This window comes from Rhipicephalus microplus, chromosome 5, assembly GCF_043290135.1.
Source record: "Rhipicephalus microplus isolate Deutch F79 chromosome 5, USDA_Rmic, whole genome shotgun sequence".
Classification (NCBI taxonomy): Eukaryota; Metazoa; Arthropoda; class Arachnida; order Ixodida; family Ixodidae; genus Rhipicephalus; species Rhipicephalus microplus.
The window spans coordinates 28,128,711-28,150,875 of record NC_134704.1 but is presented as its reverse complement, the minus strand read 5'-3'; the positions used below and the strand labels follow the sequence as shown (position 1 = coordinate 28,150,875).

Genomic DNA, 22,165 nt, shown 5'->3' with positions numbered 1-22,165 from the left:
GAAGATGCCGCGCGGTTATTAGATTCTGCCAGAAAGAAAACAACGATAAAAGAGGAGCAAGAAGAAGAGGGGACCGATTAGGGCGCATATTATTCACAAACGTTGCGGGTCTCTGTCAGCTGTCAGAAACCTTCGCTACAAGGTCGAGGGAAAGACCGGACGCGGAGAAAAATGACCGCGCACTTTATGTATGCTTACTCACAGAAAGCACTTGGAGGAGCGTAAAATATGCACCCGCAAGCAACGCGCTCGCCAGAGCGGTGATGGTGCGAAGCAACAGCGCACTCTTCGCGATTCTTCACTTTCGGGGATACGGCCATTACAGGAAAATGCAACGTGATGGGAGTGTTTTGGAATCGGAGTGGCTAGGAAGTCTTTGGAAGGGAGGCCTTTGATGCATGGCGCATGGGAGGTGTCAGTGGTTCGGCTGTCGAGCTGTTCGAATCAATGCCCCGCCGAAAACGCAAGAGATGGACGATGTTGTGAGCTTGTGAACAAACCCCGACCATAGTCTGTGCATAGTATTCATGTACCTCGTCAGGTTCGCATAAACTTGAAAGTGTAGCATTATCCCAATGCATAGTAGGCACCCATTGATACATTACTGAGCGATTGAAACACAATATCAGACAGCAAGTCGTCTGGTTCCGCCGCGTGTTTTTGTAACCCGAAGAGCGCAACAGCGGTACCATTGTGGTATTACGAGTCGCCATCACGTACAGAAGAATCACTTGATTTGCGTATAAACGTGACGTTTGACATCATTGGTCGAGCGGCATGATGCTGTTCGACTCTGGTTCTCGCGGTAGCGAATCTGGCAAAACAGTGAGGACCGCGAAACGGCATGGCATAGATTATTGGAGAAAGTTCGCTTACGTCTTTTAGATGCGAGTGCATCTTGTGCTCGGGGCAGTATCTGTTCTGCGACGTGGTGGTGGTAGTGGTTAGAAAATGAGAAAAGGCACCTAATTTCTACAACCCGGTCGGGAGCACGGCGCAGTGCCGTCCGCACCCATACTGCACATGCGCAACTCTCCCTAATTCTCCTTTCTTACGCAGGTATGCGCTTTCCTCCTCCCATATCCCTCTCTCCACCACAGGTGCGGCGCAGCAAATCATTGCGTATAACTCTCTCTCCCTGTCTATTTGAGGGTACGTCTGTATACGGTGCAATTGTAACGGCGCAGTACAAAACACCCGTTCGCGGTGTTTGCGTCATCCTGTCTCTTTGCAACGGTTTACGGAACGCCAGGAACAACGTCAACGTCGTCGCTAGTTACAGCGGCAGCGCCACCACCGCGGAGCAGAGGCAGGTTCGGGAAGCAGAACGTAAACGTCAGCGTCGGCAAGCGGACCCCGAACTTGGGGCCAGGGAATCCAAACGTCAACGTTGCCAGGAAACTTCTGCGGAAGCAATACTGGCTCGACACGCCGAAGTGCAACATCAGCGTCATCAAGCTGACGCAGAACTTCGGGCTCGGAAAGTTGAAGCGCAACGGCAGCGTCAAGCGGCTGCTCCCGATGCCGAAGCGACGAGGCAACGTGAGTTGGCGGCCAGAGCCATCATCGACCACGCTTTTGCATACCACCATGGTTGCCTGCAGGGGGAAATGTGTGATGTTTTCGTGAGGCCTGCCTGGAAGGATTTGTGATCGAAAGAAAAAAACAGCGCAATCTGTGTTCTGACGATTGTATTAGTTGTAAGGAGGGTACTCATATAGTATGCCCCTAACACGATCAAACCACCAATTAACAATTACCGATTGCTGTCCTAAGTTCATGTATCCTTAGACAAGGCAAGCGGGTTAGGGGGAGACAGAAGGCTAGGTGGGCAGATGAGATTAAGAAGTTTGCGGCTGTAAATTGGCAGTAGCAAGCACTGGACCTGTAGTTGACTGGCGGAACATGGGAGAGGACTTTGTCCTGCAGTGGACGTAGTCAGGCGGATGATGATGGTTCTTGTCATCGCTATAGTATTAACGGATTGGGAAGAGTGCGCTCGAGTTACTTTCGTGGGTTAACGTAAGTGCACGTCAAAATTACAGGATTCTGACGTTGCACGCGTAAACGTTGTTGCGAACGGCCGAGATAGCGCCATTGCATGCATGGTAGGAAAGGCTGACCGGCAGCTGTGCTCTAGGAAAACAGAACTAATAGTTTTTTTTACTGCTACCCCCACCGCACTCTTTGAAAGTGTGTACATCTTTTGCTGGAAGTATCAATAACCCATAAAGATTTCGAGTGTTTCGGTAAAGGCATCAAAAAAGAAATTCCGTGAACAGCACTCGTGGAGCGAGAGCTCTCGGCTCGGGAACAGCAGCTCGATTCCTTTCACGGCCGAGCGAGAAAATGCTTTGATGCCACTTCCCACCGGACCGAATAAAAGGGGGGCCGAGTAACGAATGAATCACATCGACAACTGTTCTCGCACTTTATATGGCGAACGGTCGCCGGCGGAGAAACGCGCCCTTTGAATACGTCCAGTGCAGCGTGCAGTGAATGCTTCGCACAATCGCGGACCCCACTTCGCATCGTCCTCAATAAAACCGTGCAACACGGGCCGCTTTTTTGGGGAACCACGACTGAAACTTGGAGTCACACCACACAGCCTAGCGGGTGGAAGTAGCAGCTCCAAGACCCTGCGACGTCCCGATTGCGCATTCATTATTCAAGTGCGTCCACATGTCTGCTGCCTCAGCACAGTAGCTGCGGTAACACTCTGGGTTAACGCCCAGTGTGGTGACGCTCAATTGTGTTAAGGCTCAGTGCCACTCAGTGAGGTAATGCTCAGTGCGGTAACGAACAGTGTCTCAGCCCTAAGCAGAACACTGTATAGCACCTTCTTCCTTCGCAACATGAGCCACGGCCGTCAACTAGGCTTGGATTGGCTTGACTAGACGCATGACGCAAAAGCAAGATTTAGTACTTGACGCGCGTTTATCGTTTATTATCGTCCACAGCGTTTACCATTTCCTTGGTATTTGGTGACCTACCGTGAAGCCTCAGCATACTTCAGTTGCTGTGGTAGCATGTGACCCAATTTTTAAACCTCCTTGCACGTACCCCGAAGCATGCACTCGAAGAGCCGTATTGCCTATTGGAAACTGAAACTGACCACTGCTGGCTCTACGTAGGATTCGCCAATGGACTCGACAAGGAATGCCCGGTGCAGCTCTAAGCAGGCTCCTCTAACACGTACCATTCGCTTTGGGGATATAAGGCGGTAATGTTTTTGATACTAAGACGAGACACGTTATCATGCTTAAGCCAGTAGAAATGAACTGGGTCTACCTCGCCATTTTTGCATATATACATTGTTGTAGTAGCATGTAAAGAGAAAACAGCCCGTCCAATACGTGTTCATAGATGTGATAACTGACTACTTTGCGTTTGTCGTTGCACTTGGGCGCATCTCTGATGGTAGTTTATAATGTACTATGGCGTCCCTCCGACATAATATCTCGGCGGCCTATCGTCGTGGTTTAAAGAAATGGGAGCAGTAGAGAAATACGATGAGCCGCAGCACGTGGTGTCAATCGCTTTGACTGTGCACGAGTTAGCCTATATATTCAAGGTACGTAACTTTACTTGTTTAGGGAAATATATTCTCACAGACAGTGAACATCAATTACAATCCAGCAGAACATTGCGACAGAACACAACATCCACAGACACACCAAAAGTTGTTACAAAAAGATATGTGTACATATGTAAACGGAACACAACATATACAACTTACTCAACTACACAGGAATTGTTACAAAAAACTTTACTTACGTGACATCCTGCTAGAGTAATACGCTCCGATCTTTCAGTTGAGTGGGTTGTTTCGATATTGCTTTTTTTAAGGACTGCTTAGATTCTCTAGGTTTTCTGTATACCTAATTGTAACAAGTTTCAAAAACTCTCGATAAAGCACTAGTTAGAAAAAATCAGTGGCATCTTTCCTCCTTTCCTCCCTAACTTTTTTCTTCCCTACCTCCTTTCCTTCTTTCCTTCCTTCTTTCTTTATTCATTTCTATAGTAACTGTTTCATTGCGCCATGCAGCATCTAATGCGCTTAGCCCGATCGATGATGACGCTAACACATAGCGGCCAAGCTTTAACGAATATGGAATACGGAATACGAGCAAACATGAAATTCCCATGAATATGGAATACGAGCAAACATGAAATTCCCTGGAAGATTCTAGGCACTCTAATTAGACACATGCAGAACAGCCTGCAATCTAAGTATAGACGTGTGTTTGTGATAAACAGTAACACTACATAGTTCATTTAGTGGCGCCTAAGGAGTTTTCTCGACAGGCGCACTCCATAAAAAAAGGACGTCTTCGCAACGCAGGCCAAGAACAAACAGCGCCCCCCCCCCCCTCCCTGTTTATCCTCCTCCAGCGCAAAGGAGATGGAAACAAAATGGGTGCAGTTCATTTTGGTCACATACGGCTTTGTTTTCCGCAGTTTTCGCAGTTCGTACGGACCGTTGTATTAATGGTTGACCGAGGGGGACCGTTACCTTTCGAAGTACAAAGCGAAGTTAATTTGCATCTTGCGGCTCTTTTTTTTTATCTTATAACGACGACGCAGGAGTAAATTTGCATACTGATGTGTGCCTCCACCTTAGACACAAAGGTGGTTCTTCGCCGTAGAAACTGGGGGAGGAATTAACGAAGCATTTCGTTCGAGAGAAGCACTTCTGATTGGCGAAACACACCGTTGTTAATGTCATGCAGGCTGTCCCTATTAGTGCGCGTTTTTCCTTACGGAGACGGTCTTTCATGAAGAGAAAAGAGGGAAGCGGATGGCAGAATACGAATCGTCTGGAGAATAAGCGTTCACATAGCGAGGAAAATAATAAAAAAATATATTCCAAATTTGCGTGCATTGCTTTGTTTGAGAATGCTTTTATTGAGGGTTTGCTGAGATATTTTAGCTTGCATGATCATGTCTCCTTTCTGCATTTCATTGCGCATGGAGTCAGTTTTTAAATAATGATTGTACTTGAACAGCTTTAACTGCATCAAACTATTTGAAAAGGAGTTGAGACAAACGGCATTTGAAAAGCCGATTTGAATGTCTCTATATTTTTTGAATCTGTGCTTGTCCCGAAAAGTGAATGCTAATTGTACATATATTAATTTTTGTGAAATATTACGGCGTTTTTGTGCTCAAAAATATTCCTGTAAAATATACTATCATATGGCACTCCCCTTCACCCTGATAGTTTAACAAACGCGTGCCTGTCTGTGCACCACATTCCGTGCATACTTAGTGATGCCCTGTGTGCCAGTACCGGTAAACTAATAAGGAACCAGTACCACCTAGCCCAATTTGCTGTATTACTAAAGTAAATAGGCCGGTGCATTGAACTACCCATTAATCTGTTAAGAATACTGCCGGAATTCCACAAAAATGCAGACAAAACTAAGTAGAGGACAATACACGCTGATGCTTTCATGACCAGCACACTTATTCGCCGAGGAAAGGAAGGAATTAGCCTTGAAACGTCGGGATTTCTCTATAAATTGTGGCTGGAGTCAATTTGACTGCGTGAATCATAAAAAAGTACCCACTAAACAAGAAACATACGTTTATATAATACGAAGGAAGGAAGAACAACAAGAGAGAAGGCAGAAGGGTTAACCAGGCCCGGTTTGCTACCCTACGCTACAGGGAATGGGAAAGGGGATTAAGAAGATAAGAGAAAGGAGAGAAGGGAAAGAGAGGACAAAATTGTCAGTACATGGGCTGACGGGTGTGCAGTGGCGGTAATATGCAAAAGTGAAAGGCGTTCCCATAAGACAGATGAAATAATGCCAAATGAATGAACGAGCCAGACGAATAGAAAATTATACGTACTTTCGGCTGCACTCGCTTTTATTAGTCGACGCTTATTTCAAAACCCAAAGCAGTCAAAGCTCTGCTCGCATGCTTGACGATAAAAATTCCAGTAAGTTCAAGCTCCGGTCTAAGGAGAGTCGTTAAGCTCCATACTGGCCCCACTGAAAATCGAACGGCCGGAAAACAATGCCGGTTCTTATGGAATGCTGTTTATTAGGCTTGCGCTCGGATGCTCGACGATTGGGTTATCATCTGATGCTTATCGTTATCATAAGAGAGTGCGAACACAATTTCAAGATATCAAAGTGTTCTATAGGAGCGAGCCTTATTTCGCGGTTGCTGCATTGGAGTCATTAAACTAACACGGTTCATAAAAGCAATATAGTAACTTATATTGCCATGTTCTTGTTCTTTTTTCGCTGATTCATTCTATGGGGTTGTCTCTAATTCAATTAAGGTTGACTTATCCAATATCCTTTCCATCCTTCTTTTTTAATTAATAAAGTGATTAGTTTGGTGCCTCAGAATGCATATCCGAGCACGGATCGCTTGACGCACTTACTTTTCTAAAGCAACCTTTTTATAAGCTGCCACGGTCTTTGAACTTGCCTATATTTCAGCAAACCAAGTACGAACTGATGCGCCAAATAAAATCCAACATCTATCACATTTAGGCGTTCATTTAAGCGCCGATATGCTAGAGTCATATTGTACAAAATATATAAGTAGGCTTAAACAGCTCATTGATGTTTCGTCCTAAGTGTACGTAACTGAATTCGGAGATTACGGGAGTTAAACTCGGGCGCACTGCATCGTATTAAGCTTCACTGGCGCACATCTAAAGAAGTCTCCTTGATTCTACGCGACCGTTCAACTAAAGAAGCGTTCGCTTCCGAGCGGACGCCCCCCCCCCCTCTCTCTCTTTTTCTTTTTTCGTTTTGCTTGAAATTGTTTGGAAATGACTGAATAGGTCTCTGCGACGCTTCTCCAATGCATGCCAAATAAGAAATATAAAAAAAACTGAACAGGAAACACGACTCTGTTGCAGTTCTGGATGAGTAGAGTTTGCAGAGAACTTTGAGCGCGTTTCACCAGCACTGCGCAGTTGCTCTCTTTCACTGAACTGCTTTCTCTTTTTTTACAGTGCTGCGAATCCTCACAGACTACTGCGGTATCCTCCCTTATTACTCTTTTTTTTTCAACGCCCAATTCTGGAATGTTCCGCGTCGTTAATTGTTCGACGACCGTGCGAACAGTTCACGAAGATTGGCGAAATGAAACGTCACCATTTTGTTTCGGATCCGACGCGTTTTGCTACAACTTTTCGGCAAGCGGTTCGACACTGTGTTTGACAGTATAAGATGGTAGAACTGAGCAGATCGCCTACGAACAAAAAAAAGAAGAAAAAAAAGAGAAAGGAACGGAGTCGAAAAGCAAGAAAGGGGAAGCGAAAGACTCTAAATATATGAAAAAAAAAGCGCTGGCAGGCTTACTGAATATAGCGATAAAGTTTTTCATTTCCTTGATTTTGTTCTGTCGAAACCAGCTGCGTCAAATGCTTCCAAACAAAACCAAAGAAATTCAGCTTCTTGATAGTTTATAGCTATAGAGGCAATGAGTGCACCGTACAGTTTATTTTGTTTTGTTTTGCTCGTTCTATCTTTGTTCGTGTCTGTGCTGGCGGTAACAAGAACAGAGCCTAAAAAAAAAACTGACTGCGTTTTCATGCCGTTGATCTCTACGCGTTGGTCGAGCACGGAAAAAAACCTAGAAGCGCTGTCTCGATAACCAGAGTTGTAGCGTGAGCTTGGAACAAAGGCGATCCTTTTGCCGGGCTTGCCCCCATTCTCGAACTCTGTCCGTCGCAGTGTGCCCCGCCGGCTTGATCAATATATTCGCAACCATCCTTTGGTTGTCTCTTTATGCGCCGCATTATTTTACTCCCTAGAGCGCCGGTTTCTCCCCAGGGCCTGCCTATCCCTGCCCTGTAGGCTGCACCACCTTGCTCGGACTCTCATGCGCCGTCTCGACGTCGACCTGCTTGTTTATGTTCTTTTTTTTTCAGACATCTGTGTACGGCTGCGCCGATTCCCACATCATAGAGTGTGAAGAAAGTTTTTTTTGTGTGTGTTGTCATTGTCTGCTACTCGCCGCTCATTGGCTTGCGCAGGTTGGTTGTTTACGATTCGATAACGCTATAGGCAAACAAATCTCGCGGGCCCGGTGCGCATTCGGGGCACCCTTTCACTTTTCGCTTCACTTTGTCTGCAGCGTATATTTGAAGACTCTAGAGAGCCCCCCCCCCCCCCCCCGTTGAGCCGAGTGTTTACAGCGAATCTTTTTTTCTTTGTTCACTTAGGTAATTGGACGCAGCTCCGAGAAGGACGCAAACAAGCCGTCCATGAGTTGGGACTCGTGAAAGATAAGCGTAATACGAAAGTTCCTAAAGTGAGAGTTCGCATTATTGGAATTGTCGGGCGCGCTTTTTACTAAATGAGAATTCACTGCGCAAACTAACACTATATACCAGCCGCGAAACGCTACGTAATACGACTTCCGTGAGCGCTTCATATAAGGAAAATAATGCCACAAAGCAAAAAAGAAGAAAATGAGGAAACAGGGGGGAAAGAGAGAAGTATGAGGGAACAGGGAAACTATTTTTTTTGCTTTTAATATTTTGTGTTTTTTTAGGCGCAAGGGCCAATTGACGGCCACTGAGCGCCAGTTCATATGACTAGAGATGTGGACAATGATTGTGATTAGCTGCTGTATAAGGGCCTTAAAATTCTTCTCGCTAAGGCGGGTAAAAACATAGAAGTAATGAAATCATGACCATGTCGTAAAATGTGTGTAGTGCCAAAGGATGACGAAAGTTTCTGACATTAAAAACCATGGTGGACACGTATAGTTTAATTCTTTCTTTTTTTTGCTTACCGTATCACTTTACAAGACAACCTCGTAACGCCACAACCACATTGGAAATACTAATGACTGGGAACATGCGAGCGAAAGGAGAATATGAGCTTTCAGTACGATTGCGAGATAGCTTTATTATAGTGTGCAGAAAGAGTGCAAATGTGAGAACAGTTCAGCGATTTCGAGAGATACGCGTAGCCGAAGAATACGGTTACAAACAGCACCACGCGCTGCGAATGTAGCTTTCATTGTAGTACGTCACCGCTTCGGAGTGGGCGACACGAGTGCGCGTTTACGAGAAATCACACTTGAGACCACAAAAATGGCGCCTTTTAATTCTTACCGGCATTGTCAACACTCGACGATGACCATAGGACGACGGCCATAGGGCGTACTAAAATGATTACTAGAGGCAACTGTGGAGCTACGGTTGTTCAGCCACCACGTGAATGATGGAAAGTGCATGCACTAGTGTAGCCTTCATGCTCGAAACTTCGAATAAGGAGGAGGAGGAAGCAACAAAAGGGAGAAGGCAGGGAGGTTAACCAGAAAGACATCCGGTTGGCTACCCTACACTGGGGGATTAGGGAAGGGGATAAAAAAGACGAGAAAGAGGGAAGAGAGGGAAAAGAAAAAAAAAGGTGGGGGAGAGACTGACAGTAATTTTACTGCAGCGTGTATAACTTGTGCTGTTGTTCATTAGGGTACTTTTGCATTTGCTTCGAATACAAAAACGGCCGATTGTGAACCTCGTGGGCTGAATTGAATTGGTGAGCCTAATTGGGTCAATGCAGTGGGACGGAACGTTTGCTGAACTGCGTCTTGTGACGAAGCGGCTGTAGGCCACACGGAGCTGAGAAAAAAAAAACGAATTTCAGGCGAATCTACGAGCTATAATAGCAGACAACTTTTCTTGGCGACGAAGGGAAAGCTACAGAGGCGTAGTTTCTGCACATGTACGACCATATACGCGAAGTAGTGTTGTGTGGCATGCGTTCGCTACCGATGTGAAAAGTGATGTCTCCGCGCGATCAGCGTTTCATACAGACCAAAGTGAACTGGAATATGCTCTGTAACGTTGACGCAGGCACCGCTTGGAGTTCGAGGTTTTTATAAAAGGAACTGCTTTCGTACGTGTGCGAAAACGCCAAGTTACAACTTATAAATGGGAATTTCGCAGATCCCACGTGCCTGGGAATCGACGTTGTGCGAAGCATGCGGAGGGAAGGTGACCGTGTTGCAATTTTCTTATTGAGTGATAGGTCATGAAGTGACGCTAAGTATATGTACTCTTAGGGCATTTATTAGCTGGCACACAGCGAGCATATAAAATGGCGACAACACCGGGCAAGCACGGACTCTCAGCACGAGCGGCGTCCTTTTTTAGGGTAGACCCACTAGAAAGCACTTGAGAGTTTGGCCCATTTCAGTGTTCGGAGGCTTCCTCTCTACAGTACAAATGTTGCACGCACAGACATGCTGAAGAGTTGCAGATGTTTATATAACCAGTTTGCACTTGCGCAACGATGCCAACTGAAACATGCGTATTAGCAACACCAGAAGCTGACATGAAGTGCTGATGCTCGCGAGGACGCTGGCCCTGGACACTGCTACCTAAACAAACTTCAGCGCATGACAACTAACCACAATTGACGTCAACCCGACGTGACGGCTGTATCGAAGAAGCACTTATGTAATATTTATGTAACGTTTATGTAACTTGATTAACGTGTAGGGAAGCATACTATAGAATGCCTAAATAACTACGCTTCCTTTTTTTCACCGTTTGTCTACCCTTCAACAAACTTTGAATTGAAATACAGAACATCTTTGCTTGTTTTTAAAATTAGCTTTCCAGTGAGACAATTTCTCAAGCTCACTACGGCGCAGTAGCCGAATTGTAGTTCAGCGTGCGTATTATGCGCTCGAGATGGAAAATAAAATAAACCACGTCTCCTGCGACATCACCGCGTTCAAACCGACAGGTTCCAGCGCAACGCATGCTGGCACGTTCTTCCGTCTTCATTTGCAGGCGTCGTCAATAATCAGCTGAGAGATTGGCGAGGGCTCACTCTCCAATAAACAGGGAGGGAATGTATATTTCCTTACGCTGCACCACCGGTTCGGCCTTCTAGACAGCCATATACATACGCTCTTTATCGTTAGCAGTGGACGTTTCATCCGTCACTCACGCCGCATTACTAGAAACGAAAGAGCTAGCACGTAAAGAGAAAAAGAGCGAGAGAGAGAGGGCGTAAAAAGAGGAGATGCATGCAAAGAGTTCTTCTCGGCCACCCTGGCGTGAACGGCAGCCGTGCCGTGGAGAGTTTCTTTTCTTTTTTTTTTCTGGACTGGAGGGCTCCACGTCGCAGCCGAGGAACAAACTTGGCGCTCGGCGGCAGCTCGTTGCCTCTGGCACCAGGCGGCGCTAAATCTCTGGCCTCTCGAGGGGTGCTTCTCCCTTTTCAAGGAAGAGCTGGCGAGGAGTTCTCGTCCCGAAAGTGAGCCTGGCTTTCTAAGCCGTCGGTACGCGTTCAAGAGGAAGCAGATGCATGGGGCTGAAGCGAGGAAGACGAAGAGCGAGACGGTGGCGATGGAAGGCGACGACGAAGGACGAGGACTTGTCGCGAACACTTATAAGGGTCCTTTTAGGGCGATCGCGTGCCCAGAGGCTGTCATTTTTTTTTTTCGGCATAGTAAGGCAAGCTACTCGTTGACAATAGGGGTAAACAGCTTTTGGGAGCTCCCAAAAGTTTTGCGCAAGAGCAAAGCTAAGACTAAAAGAAGGCGAAAAAAGAAGAACAAAACGAAACCAAGCAGCCTAAAAAGGGCGCACGTAAGTATCTGCAGAGACAAACTTTAGTGAAGGGTCGAGATCCTTAGAGTGAACCGTCGAGTCGCACCACTCTTCGCAGTCATTGTTTGGCTGGTATACGGAGAGCGCGGCGCGCAGTCGCAAGGATCGTCAATAGATTAGGAAGCGCACGGCCAGCACGTTTTGACATTCAGCATAAACCCTATACACAAATGCGACTGATGTACCCAACAGGCACTTTGAATAAAGAAGAAATTCCGCACATACAACAATCAGGAGAAGCGTTAAATGAAAAGTGATAACCAGTCGAAGCAATTTGGAAAAGAACATCGCCTAAAGCGTCGTTCTTACGGTGCTCGGGGAAACGTGTGATAGCTAAGTGGGTCTGCATTTCAGGCGTCTCGCACTATCAGCCTCACAAGTGAAGAGATGCAAGCGACCCTAAGGCTCGTCGCAAGGCCTGTGGCCAGTTATCGCAGCCTCGTTCACTTTTGTTTTTGCCTATTCTTCGCGCTTCTCCCGCCAGTTGGGCGCTTTCATCTCCAATTTTATTTTTATCGTCCCTCGCTCCGCAGCCATATTTACCGTTTCTCGAAACGCTGCAGAAGCGCAGTTGTGGGCCCCAGCAATTATTGCTCCGGAGAGTCATTCGCTGCTCGAATAAACGGGCGTTGTCTGGGAGGCCGCAGCTAAAAACGCCATACCCGGAGGAAGCCATTTATTTGGTTTATTTTTTTCTCTCTCTCGTCTATTCCATTCTGCGTGCATCCCAGTCGAGCATCGCCTCTTCTTCGCCGCGGAAAGAAACAACACTCGAACAGAGAAAGGCGCCGCTGTGCGCCCGAGAGATACCACAACACTCGCGACGTGCCAGCATTTCGTGTCGTATATACGACGACGACGACTACGACGCGTCGTGGAGCAACAAGCCGAGATGGGAAACGACGGGCCAAGAACAAAGCCGCCGCCGCAACACAAACACGACACCACGCTTCGGGGTCCGAGATGGGTTCGGGTGGGATACGTCTTTTTCTCTCGCTTCGCGAGAAAAAAAGTTGCCAAGCTGCCACTTCTGGCTACGGCGCCATACATTCTCCGCCGCGGCCTCTCTACGCTCGTGCGTAGCCATAGTGGCCCCCCACGCCTCGTCTCCTTACCAGCGCACCCTGTTCCTTAACCCTAACCACCCCTTTTTTCCCTCCCCGCCTGTCACGAATTATATCCCCTTCATTTCGTTCTCGTCCCGGTTCTCTTCTCGCGTTACTTTATTGCCAACTGGGCTGACGAGCAACGCGACGACATTTCCTTTTGTCTCCCGTGTTTGCGCCCTGCTTTCGCTATGGTAATCGCGCGAAACGTCCGTGATTGACGTTCTTTCTGCTCGGCTTCCGGGTCACTCTGCCAAATTGAATAAACGGGACGCAGCAGCGCGAAGAAGAGGGAAAAAAAGAAGAAAGAAACAGCGAGGAAATGGAAAGCTGGGCAGAACGGGTCGACGTGAGATTAAACGGCCCTTACTTACTTCCTTAAGAGATCCCGTCTTCCGAAGGGCCTATCCCCAAACACGCGCGAATCAAGTCAGCCGGCGACACGAATAGGATACACTGCAGCTCCACCGTCTCTTCGTTGAAGTGGACTTCGGATAAAGCTTCGCGGAGAAATATCTGAAGCGAGCACGAGCACCCAGGAAGCGGAACTCACACTTCGAATTTCGTTTCATCCGGTTTCTGCGCGTCGCAGCGAAAAGTGGCGTTCGAAGCGGGATCCGCGGGGAAGGTTGCTCGCCCACGCCTTGCGATTGACGGAACTATTAGAAGCACGAAAAAAAAGAGAGAGAGAGAGAAAGGTGCGTCAGCAAGCATAGTCATTCGGTCTCATGCTGTGACCAAGGTTCGTATGCATAGAGAAAAAAAAAACACGCTGATCAGGAAAATAACGCTAAGTGAAGCTGGCCTACATCTTTTCTTTCCCTCTTTCTTTCTTCCTATACTTCTTTCTTTCTGTTTCTTACTTTCTTTCCCAATGCACAATGATCCCTTCCAACCTTCTCCTTCCTCCACGCCAGGAACGAGATCTCAATCCGCTCATCATTTATGTTCCTATGGGCAGGAAATACGGTCACGCGTGCATAATCCAGGCAACTATGAAACGCGGCAGTGCGAACTGACATTCGACCTCGATATAAGATAAGATCGCCATATCAGAAAGGGCTTATCATCGAGAAGCCCACACTCGAAAGAGCATTATTATTCGAAAAACAAAATAAAACAAAAAACCACGCACACAAATCTGTAGGTGACCGGTGCACATTTTGTGGCCACGTTGTTTTTATGTTTTTTGTGCTCCTTCGCCAATGACGTATTTCTTGCACAAAACGTGCGGCTACCGAAATCTGCGTAGGCTTTCTGCTCTCCCATAGTAGAATATAAAGTACTCTAAATCGTGAAACACTTTTTCTAAACACAATTCTTAACAAGCTTTCTTTGAAAAAAAAAAAAACGCCAGCATAGTCACAGCGGGTCCCACCGCTTTCTTGTAGATTTCGCCTTCTGACTGTTCAGACATTCTTAAGAATTCATGAATCACCATTACGACATTCAGAAACAGCCTTTATTTCCACCCCAAAATAATTTTTTGCAGCTTGATGGCCGCGATTTCACACGCCACAAATTATATTTGTGCAAAATTTACTGGAGCCTCTAAACGTACGTATATGCGACATCATGCCGAGTCGTGATAATTTAGCCCCGGTGAAAATTCAATTCGACGACATTTTCCCTAATAATGCCAAATTTTTCCCCATAACATTTTGGACGGTTTACTACAAGATCACCTGCGCCGTATTACAACGAACGTTATTATTGCTACAGACGCATCGCAACACGACGAAAAGTCAGGGGTTGGTATTTTCAGCCCGATTTTAAATTGGATTTATTCGCTTCGACTACCAGATTTCATACCCGTTTTTGTGGCTGAGTTTCTGGCAGTATATAGTGCTCGCCTTACGCAAGTTAGATATAGCAATTACAACAGCTGTCATAATAACAGATTCCCCATCTCTCTGTGCGGCACTTTCTGTTGGTGCTGATAATCACGTAACAAAGGCGTTCCGTGCACTAGTACCTGCGCATTTGAAAAAAGTACGATTAGTTTGGGTGCCTGGACATAAAGGTTTGTTTCTAAATGAAATAGCCGATTCCTTAGCTAAGTCGTCAATCAGCCAACCAATTCTACCGCTCTGTCCATCATCCGCTTATGTGAGTGCTGCTCGGTTCCGCAGACGTACGCTTATGCAAGTCTTTAAAGGTTCAGCACTAACAAACTCTACAGAATATAGCCATTTATTATATCCCTGGCGAAGACTTTTGCCGCACTCGAAAACAAGAAGTAGCTATCACAAGGCTGCGTTGCCGGATACCAAATCTAAATTTCTACAAACACAGGTCTGCTCAGGCACCTTCGCCACTGTGTGCATTCTGTGATGAACTGGAAACAATAGACCATTTATTTTTGACCTGCAGGCGGTTTAACACATTACGAAAAACTCTATTAGAAATACCTTTACGTGGTGTTGGTATGGACTTATCTCTGCCTGTCATTTTGTCTTTCGGAGCTTCCGTTTCTGGTTTCTCTAATGCGACAGTATGCGCGGCCGTCCGGGACTATATTGATGAAACTAATAGGTTGACTAATTAACCAGTTTCATTATCCTAACATGACCACATAATTATATACGTATAAAATCAGATTATTGCTCTATTCTAAGAATAAATTCGTTTATGTAAATATTTGTATGCATTACATTAAGCACCACACTTTCCTAGGCTATCGGTAATCTTTCTGTTAAACCTTCATCATTCCAAATCTGAACAGTAAATTTTAAAACCACTCGATTCTTGGCCAATCCCCCACAGTTGGTATGCGCCACTAACAATAGGAGAACAACAACAACAACAACAGCGAAAGCTAGAAGAGCGGCCTTTCAGAGCTTTTTAAAAACACTTAATGGGTAACTACTGCAAGCACACTTGCTTGATACCCACTACGGCATTAATAATAAGCTTCTGAGTAGTAGGCCGGCATTCGCTATGCTATTTTTGTCATTCTTCTGAAAATCCGCTTATAAGAAATTTCCGCTTATAAGGAATTTTGTGCCTATCGTTCATGCAGTAGCTCACGACGATGAGGAATTTTGGCTGAAGTGGGTATGCGCCACAGTTTATAGGTAAACAAGAACAAGCTTTTGTAATCTGTTGGAGCATTGGACGGCCCACTCGTAACACTATTCGCATTGAGCGACAATTGGTTTTTCTTTCGCTGTTTTAGAACGCTTTCAAGTCATATTAACGGGATTGCTTTCCCGACATCAAGCCTGCCTAAGGTAAGTTTGCCAACCAATCACAAGCACCAACGTGACACCGACTGCTTGACGCAGAGGTAAAATTTTTTGCGTATACGCTGATGATGTAGCAGTGTGTTGTACCACGAAAGAAGAAAGTGTACAGGAGACATTTGGCGTTGTCAAAAAGTTTGGAGAAATTACAGGAAGTAGGGTGAATAGAGGAAAATGCCTGGGGCTTTGGCACGGAGATTGGACAACCCCAGATATATATGCTGACGTTCAATCGTTTAAAACTCCAGTAAAATACCTAGGCGTGCCTTTCCAGCACTACAAAGATACTAATGACTACTGGACGGAACAAATAAAAGAAACGAGTGAAAGGACAGTGCAGTGGAATGGTAACTGTCTCTCAATGTTTGCCAGAGCCACTGTATGCAACGTATTATTAATGAGCAAATTATGGTATGTGATACAGGTTTTGTGTTGATCACGAGTACGCGTGCTGCATAAAATATGTGCTGTCATTGTATGGGGGTCCACTTGGAAAAGATGTAGCAGGACGAATCTGTTCCTAAGAGTTAAACAGGTAGGACCAAGACTGTTACATCTGTTCGTGCGACAACTAGTTAATCGTTTTTTTTTCTTTCAAGATGCTCAACACCGCTTCTTGAGAATCGTATATATGCCAGTTTCGCTTTTGTCTTGTTTTCAACAACTTTGTGGTTTACACTGCAAGCATGTCCGGAGCCATGCGAAGTTTCTTTAAAGAAGTTGCGGACAGTGTCCGCTTCTTGTCAGTTCAGTTTTCCAATGAATACCTGTTTTCGGTCGGGCGAAAGAAATTGCATAAAGACAAATGCGACCTGATTTTTCTGGTTCATATGTATAGGTTACTCAATAATGGGGGAGAGGTCAATGATGTTCTTAAGCGTGTTAAGAAAATGCAAATTCAGCCAAGTGCAAAAAGCCTTTTTTTTTTAATTACACATGGACACGTTACCAGTAAAGCCCTCTTTAGAAGATAGAGTATTTTATATTCCATGGTGTTCGAACTGTTTGATCTGTCGAAAGCCGGAAACGATAGATCACGTTCTTTTGCATTTGTGGGGAGGGGTCTACTTCTGTGATGTTTTACAAAGAACTCTAAAAAAGGAACTTCCCTTACATTCACTGGGTATCAGGTTTTTAACAGTAGAAGAAGAGGATGGACTGCCTTTTGATCTTATAATGCTGCTTGTCCTCCATTGTCTATGGCGGGCTAGAATGGCCGGTTACTACTGTGACCCTGACAGGCATCCGGCGCGCGTGCTTTTCCACGAAAGCATTGTTCGATACATTGATATACTCAAACAACAAGACTTTGTTCAGAAATGGCTCTCCTGCGTTGAACCCCTGGTGAACCTAAATGAATTTTAGCCCTGTAACCACTAATAGTTCCGCGACTGTCTTGTCATCGGTTCTGTTGTGTATATTATTGTTCATAACGACCTATACTATTGTTTGTACCAAGTGAAAAACAGCTAATAAATAAATAAAAAAACAGCGTAGCTCAGCAGTAGAATACTGCGCTGGCGACCAGCGGATACGGGTTCGAGCCCCACTGTGTGTTTGGTGCTAGGTGTGCCAACAAGTCACAAGCACCAGCGTAGTTCAGTGGTTGAATACTGGGCTGACACCCAGCACACCCGGGTTTCGAGCCCCACTCTGTCTTTGGTACTAGGTTACGGACACCGGCGCGTGACCCGAGTTGTGATCTCAACAGCTTTCGCTGTAAAAAATGGCCAATCTTTCACTAATGAAGCCGTGCCAGGCTTGAAATATTGAAACTGGACGATTCTCAAGACTAAAACTGGTTGCTTCTGGGTCGCTCTAGGTCTCAGCCAGGTGACGCAGGTTGTTTCTAGGTTGTTACTGTGCTATAGGTCTCAGTGCAGAGAGGTCCGAGTTAAAGAACAGCCAGTCACAGACACGAGGCGGGCACGTCGTTGACCTTCAATCACTTCGGGTCCTTCTCGCAACCGCTATTGCCTTTTCCCGTTTTTTGTAGTTTCTAGTGCGGAGGAAAGGGCGGTTTCTTCAGCTCACCGCAGTCACTTCGCAGCGATTCGTTGCGCTAACGTATTGTTGCCTTCCTATTTTTTTAGCGGAAGTGGGACTTACCCAACTTCTGTGGCACACAACCATTTAGGATGAAGATAATCATTTAGTACGGACTGAACAACGAACTATTGTTAAACCGCTTCGCTCTTAAAACTCGGAGGGCGCTTGAAGTTTGCGTTCAGGATAAAGCATGATTGCGTAATTGGGAACCGCTCACATCGCCTTCTCAGTCGCTAGCGTAGCTTCGCTTTTCGGTGGACGCCACGCCGTGAGGAAAAGAACACACATGCTCTCGACATTGGCCGCAACATTCCTGCTGCAAGTACAGTTGCGAAGGGCCCAGTCTGCCATAATTATTTATTTTGTCGACTGGCGAAGCACCTGGTGCTAGGCCGTTAGGCAGCAAGCGCACCCCCGAATCTATACTCTTGGTTGGTGCTGTTGCTCACAATGACAAATTATGCTTTAGCACTCTTCAAGTTGTGGGCTTTAAAAACCATCCATAAGCAGCGCTATTCCTTTATTTTTGACCCCTGCTGCGATTCTACCCTTGTGTCACAATAAAATACATGCGTAAAAGAGGCTGCTCGCACTGCGTGGTATTCACGCATCCTTTTTTTTTTCTTTTTCAAAACAATTTTGTAGGCACTGGCGTACGTGGTTCGGTATTAGAAATCATGCTTGCCCCGAGGAAGTCCTAGCTTCGATTTCCACTCTGACACAAGATTTTTATTATTTTGCGTATACCTAGAATGTTAATTTGCGGGCCACATCAATTTTTCGCTCATAACAGTCGCCAGGATATTTGCCGAAAAATATCCTTAACACTACCGGGTTAAGATTGAATGTTCGAGCTGAGCGAGCAGAATTTCACATTCGGACAACGCCGCAGCCTATATGTGCTTTCGCTTTTTCAGAAGTGGAGCGGGCTCGCATACTGATGCAGCTTGCCTGCGATAAATGGGCTATTTTTTTGTTATCGGTGCCATTCGATGTGAAAATGGCGGTATAAGTGCACGATTACCCATTGGTGAATCCGTCTCGAAAAGGCATTAAGTTTTCCAGGTGCAACATAGCGTTTCCATTTAAAAATTCCGGCGTGCCTCTGAAGTTATACGGTAATCGATAGCGCCAACAGCAGGGCGTTTAACGAGCTTGTGAATTTCGGGAGCGACATTAAAGTATACCAGCAACAGTATGACGACGGGAATCAAACCAGCGCAATCGAGCGTATACCTGAAGGAGCAGCAATGCAGGCTGAATGTACACCATGGCAAATTAAAGGACGCGTTCTATGTGGGACACGCACATCACTCGCTAATTGATTGATTGGTGGGGTTTAACGTCCCAAAACCACCATATGATTATGAGAGACGCCGCAGTGGAGGGCTCCGGAAATTTCGACCACCTGGGGTTCTTTAAGGTGCACATCACTCGCTAATTGCTCAACCCCCGGGTTGATGTGAACGACAGTACTCAATAACAAAACAGGCGGAGAAGTCAGAAAAACTGAAGCTTACCACCCTGTGGATCCTGACGACCGGAAGGAATGCCAAAATCTGTAAAAAAGAAAGAAAAAAGAAAGCCACATTGAGTGGAATTAAAAAAAAAGATAGGGCAAGTTTGTAAAAGAGTAACGAAAACATTTTTGAGCCCTTCAACTACGGTGAAGGTGGCAGCCAGCGCAGCCGGAAGGTTCACGTCGCTTCCGTGCCCTTTCACGCATCTGTGAGTGCTAGCACTTCTTTGATTCGCGATATTCTTCCTCCGAGCGAACGACACTCGTCCGTTACACAACAAGTTCAAAGGGCAACTGCACGCTCATCACAGCACTAGCAACATCTTTTAGGGTATACGTCATGAGACAAAAGAGCCCGGCGGAAAGTGCCACTACCGAGTATCGCGATACACGTGAAAAGTCGTCGGCGGTTGCAAGGGGCATTGAGTTTCGTAAAATTAACTAGAGGGGACACTGGCGCTGCGATCGTTCAGCGACCATATAGGAATGATGGGCAGTACACGCATTTGCCTAGTCCTCGTACTTGTGGACAGCGAATTGTGCTTGCGGCTTCGTTTGTTGCTGTGTTTAGGTTTTGTTTTGAAAGAAAGATTCAACCTTTTGAACTTCGTGACCCGATTTATAAAGGTAAGTCTAAAAGAATAACATGGTGAAGCGCAACCGCTGAGCATTTACTAACATTTGTTTTGTGAGAAAACAGCTTCAAGCCACACGAGAAAACACGGAGCCAAAAGCAGGCCAGAAGTACGAGACGAATGTGTGTACTACTCATCAGTCCTATGCTCGCTGAAGCGCCGTGCGTTGAAGCTCCCATAGACACTAGTGCCGAGCGTTGCAGCTCCCCTAGACACTAGCGTCCAGAGCGCCCACTAGTGTATATTAGGGAACTCTATGGCAAGGGGCACCTGTCAGAAGTGCGCGAAGGGAACCGGTGGTAAGGGTGCAACATGGAAGCGGTGAAGTCGTGACGACGACGCTTGGGCTCTGTAAACGAAGTAGTTTCGCAACAATACTGCGACGCACGTTTCTCGTTTCGATTTTGGTGCATTCGGTTTACACCCACAAAGGCTGCCAGCAATGCTCGGCGCAGACTACACCCCAGTGTTCCGAGAAGCTCCGCGATTGTAGCAGATCGTTTTGTTAAGAATGCGTGCAGGACGCGGACAGCCTAGCTTATTCCAGAGCTTGCGCGACCACTAGCAATAAGGCGGGAAAGTTCGAAAAGACGGTGCGTTCCAACGATGATTAGTTTATTGAAGGCCGACGCTCTGTTCGCTGCTATCGGTGTACGCACAGCGTGCATTGCCCGCTTGCAGTTCGATTTCGGGTTTTCCGCCCACAAGTTCAGCCAAATAAAGGGTTACGTATTTCCAAGTTCTGCTGGAGTCTTCTGCACCGTCACGACTACGTAAAAATACCATTGCTTTCACGGCGACTGCAGAAGTGGGACGTTGAGGTGTGTATGCAATTGAAGCGAGCGAACGAGCAGACCGGAGAGAAGGAAAGCATGCGCGTGTGCAGTACAAGCACCGAAACTTAGCGGTGAAGCCGTCAGAAGGCGCTGCGATGCAATTGGGCTCTAGTTCGGCGCTCTTGTTTGAAATAGCGTGTATGTGCACGTTAGTTTTTCATAAGCAACTGGGAACCACACGTTGCGGAGAAGCTGATGATGGGGCCATTTTTTTACATTTCTTGAAGCCGTGGCATGGCTGCAGCGATCTCGATCAGCGCCAGTCATCAACAGTCAAATTAACTACCGGTCTTCAACGCGTTATAGACATGTCGGTCAGCGACAAGGTAGGCAGGTCACCTGCAAGAACGGAGTACGATTTCACCTCATGGTTGCGTTTGCTAGCCAGACCTAGCACAACTTTGCAATTTAAAAGTAGCATATACTGCAACTATAAATTGGCACACATTAGCATGGTATCTGTAGTTTTGCTCTCGACTGTATATCCATACAAGTGCAAGAGCAGTTATGTGCATAAGAAACAACACTCACTGGTGACGAATTGGTAGATGGCCCGGAATCCCTTGACGCTGGGCGGCCTGCTGCCGAAGCTCTGGAAGATGACGGTCATGCGGTGCTCGTTGGACATGATCTGGTTGGGCAGCTGCGAGCCGCAGAAGTTGTCCAGCCGCTCGCGCTGTCCCTTGATGGTGATGAAGCCGATCACAGAGTCCACGTTCTCGCACCTGCGCCAGGGCAGGAGCACGTATTTGCAGATCGCGACGCTCGGCGCGAACAGCCACAACGGAAAGCCTGACAGTAGCATTTCTAGCCCTAAAGATGGCCGCCCTGGCTAGTCTGTGCACAAAGAAAATTCAGAGCCGTTAGACTCAATGCGAAGCTGCACTGCTAGCGGAGATGCGTGGTTCGGCCATGGCAGTATCGCTGCAAGTTTCACGCTATCACGTGTACACTGTCGTGCTTTATGAAAGGGAACACGCAAACGCGTGGCCTCGGTGGCTGCCTACAGCACCATCAACCGACAAGCGAACAAAGCACGTTCGCTTTCAGCGTCATCTATGGCCAAGCAAGATAACTAATCATGGCCGGTAGACAAGCGCTGCTAGATTACGTTCCCTCTCCAGCCGCGCGGCGAGTGATATCGGGTGATTACTGCAGCCT

The 22,165-nt window shown here is 46.5% G+C and overlaps 1 protein-coding gene across 2 annotated transcripts in view; it reads right to left on the bottom strand.

Moving 5' to 3' along the window:
- The window catches only part of LOC142817700 (suppressor of lurcher protein 1-like), a 222,409-nt gene that overhangs the window by 11,817 nt on the left and 188,427 nt on the right, over positions 1–22,165 (bottom strand). For both annotated transcript variants that reach the window (XM_075895059.1, XM_075895058.1), the window contains 2 exons: positions 21,536–21,729; positions 19,535–19,573 (listed from right to left, as the gene is read on the bottom strand). In XM_075895059.1, coding sequence (XP_075751174.1) covers positions 19,535–19,573; positions 21,536–21,729 — 233 coding nt within the window. The remainder of the gene's footprint in view (positions 1–19,534; positions 19,574–21,535; positions 21,730–22,165) is intronic.